General features: G+C 42.5%; 1 protein-coding gene across 1 annotated transcript; it reads right to left on the bottom strand.

The window, feature by feature from the left end:
* Positions 1-3,808: 3,808 nt before the first annotated feature.
* Positions 3,809-4,514, bottom strand: LOC107123946 (heparan-sulfate 6-O-sulfotransferase 3-like; the record flags this gene model as incomplete). Its single annotated transcript, XM_015427299.1, has 1 exon — positions 3,809-4,514. A coding segment is annotated over one exon (706 nt), but the record flags the coding sequence as incomplete, so codon positions are not given.
* Positions 4,515-4,823: the final 309 nt, after the last annotated feature.

The raw sequence follows: 4,823 nt of genomic DNA, 5'->3' as shown, positions 1-4,823 counted from the left end.
GGCAGTGCAATAGCACAAACAGGGGCATGGGCTGGAAAGCATGGGACAAAAGCATTGCACTAGGTAGACTGTTCTTCAAGCCAGAGTTGAGTTTGACTTGGAAACATTTATGTTCAGGACCTTCCATGGGAAGGTCTAAAAAGGCTGGTGTTCAGGACCAGCCTTGGCATTCCATGATCACCCTAGGCAGAGGTGTACCTGATTCACACATCAATGAGTAGTTTGCTTTTTTCCCCATAAGTCAAAGCTGTTCTCACTGCCTGGTAACTAGGGCCACTTCTAGCTATCATTGAAAGACCAACATGAACCTGCCCATAGAAGGACCCAGGGGAGAAAGGAAACTTGCAGGTGAGAACTGCATGTGGTAGAAACTGATGGAGTAGTAATAGTGTCTCCTAATTTCTTGGTGCTGTGACTATTCCATCATTCCATACCATTTAGTCAAAAAGTCTACATAGCATCCATGTTCCCCATAGCATGTGCTAGGTTGTGTTAGCACACAGATTCCTGGATCCTCAGCACAGGGATTTTCAACCCAGCACATGAGGTCTGAGGAGTAGGTGGCTCTGCCCTCCGACTCCTCAACTGGCCTGCCTCAGCTGCCTGGTTGACTATTTAAGGGAGGGTCCAGGTGGGGCCTGGATGTGGGCCCTATAAAGGGAGGCGGTTGTGCCGGGCCACTCCTTCATCCTGTTCCTACCTGGATTTTGAAGAGCCCTTGATGCTGCCCAATAAGACCTGTTGGCTGCTGCCCTGCCCCACTGCATCAGGTGAGCCTCTCCCTTGATTAAACATCTCTGTCTGGGGAGGGAGGTGAGGAGGGCCCAAGCCAGGCTGCGTACTTCCCTTCCCCCCCCATGGGCCTTTAAGTAGAATGCGGCAAAAGGCTCTTCATGGCCCACTCACTGCCAGCACCATGAGGAGGGGGCTGCAGGGGATCCCCTTTGCCTGGGGAGGGAGATCCAGGAGGGCTCCAGGCTGCGCAGTTCCCTTCCCTTTCCCCCAGGGGCCTTTAAGCAGAACACAGTGAGAGGCTCTTTGTGGGGCTCTCACCGCTAATGCAATGAGGAGGGGGCTGCAGGTGATCCCCTTCTGCCAGGGAGGAAGATTGAGAGGGATCCAGGCCGTAGGCGTGCCTTCTCCCTTCCCACCTTGGGCTTTAAACTCCAATGCGGTGAGAGGCTCTTCTTCTCCCCCCTGTGGGCTTTTAAGACTTTCTGTTTCTCTCCCTCTCTCCTTTCTCTCTCTGTCTCTTTTTGTCTATCTCTCTTTCCCTTTCTGTCTCTATGTCTCTCTTTCTATCTCTATGTCTCTTTCTGTCTCTATGTCTCTCTCTCTCTATGTGTCTCTTTCTGTCCCCTTCTCTCTTGTTCTCTCCTTCTGTCTCCCTCTTTCTGTCTGTCTGTCTCTCTTTCTTTCTTAGCCTATCAAGGTCAGTATTGCCAGTGCTCTGCAAAGATGTTTAGGATGGAGAACTGGTTAGCAATTAAGCGCCCATCCTCCAACCAATCCTTTTCTTTCCTACAGCTGAATTCTCTATCCTTGCATTTGTGCTGCCTTGGCAAAAGTGGGTTTGGGAACACACATTTGCCAAGGTAATGCAAGTTCTGCCTTTAGCACTATGGCTTTTCAGGTGGCTTTCATTGTTACCACCTCTTAATTATCTAGTGCTAGATGAATAAGAGTCTTGTAGCACCTTAAAGGCTAATAATATTTTATTCCTACATAAGGTTTGGTGAACTAGAGCCTATTTCTTCCTCACTTTTAATTCCTCTCTTCCCCCCTTAAAAAAAATGTAGGCCCACTCACAGCTTTAAGGCCAGTAGATTTTTTGGCTCATGAGATAAAATTTCTGCTCACAAGATGACACAGCTTAGCGGGAACATTGCATAGGGTATTGGATCTTAGACAGTAACCTATTCCATCAGTGACTCTGGGTATCTATCTCCTTATCCCACCAACTTCCTTACACTCTTACACTCTTTCAGTTTCCTGTCCCTTTCTTGCCTTCTGAATGTTTCACTTTGCTACTGTAGTAGCATACAAAAACAACAAAGATTTTTGTTTTCCAACTATTACTGGTAACCAACAATTACACTGCTAGCTGTTAAAGCAAGATGCTTCCCATCAAATGGAAAATTGTTGGGATTTCATACAAATATTTAACATTAGCCTGAAAGTGGATCCGGTCTTTGAAAAAAGAGGGGTAGTTCATCCCAAAACTTAGTTCTGCATACTACAGGAAGGATTTGGTTATCCTGATTCCTTTGTTTTCTACCCAATTATCAGACATATGCAAAGTCACTCAAATATGAAAGCTGGCGTTTTGAAACAGAGAGTTAAAAAGGAGTACAAGTGCTTTGAAAATGCAGCTTTAAAGAACTGTGGGGTAATCCTGAAGACTTTGATAAAACAAATGAAAGCAAGAAATCATGTGTAAATATTTTAAACCAATGGGGTCAAAGACATTCCTGTAAATTTAAATTCCATGGGTTTTTTTACATCTGAAGGCAATGAATTCATATAAAAAAGAAAGGGTCTTTGCTTTTGTTTTTTTTAATGTTGAAACTGCAGTGACAGTAACTGAAGCTGGGTGGCAGAATTTGATCACTGACGTAAATGTTTGGCCTTTTATTACCTGTGCTTCAAATATGGCCATAAAAATTAAAGTTTTATTACTGAAATCCATATTTTCATCTGAATTCCCAATAGAAATCTGTAAATACAGCCTTTTATATTCTTCTCAGTGCTGAAGAATCTCCCTACTGATGCAACATGAAAGAACTAAAGGCTCAAGATCTTCGAGGCACAGAAAGATCCACAATATAACACTGTAATTTTTCATGATTTATCTGTGCCTGAGGCTTGCATGTTTTCAAGATATCCTATGAAAGGAAACCATGTCTGTATTGCACAAAATATCTACCTTCAAGAAAAGTTTTGTATTCAGATCTGAAAGAGATACGAAGGGCAATGTTTTACTATTCTATACTCTGAATGGACTGTACATTGGGGATTAAACAAAAATGTTATCAAGACAACATGGCCTGCTGCCATAAGTTCTGTGTTTTCAGAATCCCCATACCATCTAGAGGATTTCCCAAAAAGTATACTAATGAGTGTGTCATTATGTGTGGATGACTTGACAAAGGGCATAAACAGGATTAAGGCTGCCGGTACGCTCCCATCAACTTCATTTCTTTGCATCCCATTATCACACTAGAAAACTGTCCTTACATGAAAGCCTGTCTAAATAATTGAGAAACAGCATGTTTTCCTGTGTTACATTCATCACAAATGTACATAGTACAGTTTACAAAGAACAACATGACCAACCTTGGCGAATCATTACATATAAGTGAAACGAACAATGTGACAGGAGTTTTAATTTTCACCATGTTTCCAGATTTTAGTAGTGCATTCTGCCATAAGAAAAAGCATCAACATCAAGGCAAGAACCATATGCTAAAAGGTCAGACCTTTAAAAGGTGGCTTGTTCTAAATAATGAACTATTGAACAGCCTACTGAATAACACTGTTTAAGGTGTATTGAAAAACTTAAAATATAGTACCCTTAAAAGACAAAATCTACAAAAACATAAAATGTTGAAGAACAGCTGAGAGATGCTCTTTTATCAGAACAAAAGAGTTTCATTCACCAGTGAGTAATTAAGAGAGCAATCTTAAACTGATCTATTCAGAATACTACTCAGGTCTATTCAGTGGAACTTACTCCCAGCAAAGTGTTCTTAGGATTGCACTGCAAGTTCAATGAACTGTCGATACACATGTGTACACAGAAGGCAATTCACCAGCGTTCCACCTGACTGTTATAATCCTCAGTAACAGTGATTTCTTCTTCTCCCTCCTTTTGCCATTCATGAACCTTCTGCTCACGCAATATTTTCCGTTCTTCCCGTCGTTTTTGACGATTTTGTTCATGCTCTTCTTGTTTGGCATATTGAAATCGCTGCAGAAAGAGGTCTTTAGCAAACTCATATAGCTGCATATCCAGGAAGTTCAGCTCTTCTATGTGCTTCCTCACGGACTCACTGATATCCACATTAGAGGCTCGTGTGATGTTGTACTGAGTGAAAGGGGAGATAAACTCCAGGTTGAATGTCCTCTCAAAAAGATACTGAGTTTTCCTCTGAAACTCTGTGAGTCCAAAAAAGGCCATGTTTTTCAGGTTGTTCTTGGCGCTTTGTAGAAGGATCATATTTCTTTCACTTTCATTCATAGAAGTCAAATTATAACACCCAACCAGGCTAAGGTCGGCCAGCATGCGCACCTGGCGGTTGTTAGCCAGATTGTGGCTACAGTTCATGAACTCCTGTAAGCTGACCCCAGACCAGTCATCTCCTAGGTAACACATAGGCAGTTCCTCCGGTGTGGGGCTCCTCCCATCACACATATGGAGAGAAGTCTTCCATGTTGCACCTCTTTGGACATGCTTCCACTCACTCAAGTAACGTGATACCGGGTCCCTCAGCATTGTGATGTAGTAGAAGTTCCTGAAATGTGGAAGAAAGTGCATTAGAAAACAGTGTTGTTTTCTTTAATCAGTTTATTATTAATTGAAGAACCTCAAACAAATGCCTGTGATTTGCTCTGTTCTACACTGGGTTGTGGTATCACTCCAGCACAAAGAATTTAATATGCAGAATAAGAGGCAGAATTTACTTTGCTAACTTTGGCTCTGTTCAGCCTTCCGATATAGACTTTTCTCTAAGATACGTTTCAGTGAATTTTTGTAACACAACCGTTAGGGTTGCCAGGTCCTTTCAAATCCCTGGCAGGGGACTTTGAGGGGCATTACTGGA

This window comes from Gekko japonicus, unplaced genomic scaffold, assembly GCF_001447785.1.
Source record: "Gekko japonicus isolate JY-2015 unplaced genomic scaffold, Gekko_japonicus_V1.1 scaffold1593, whole genome shotgun sequence".
NCBI classification, from domain to species: domain Eukaryota; kingdom Metazoa; phylum Chordata; class Lepidosauria; order Squamata; family Gekkonidae; genus Gekko; species Gekko japonicus.
This window is presented reverse-complemented; position numbering and strand designations above follow the sequence as displayed.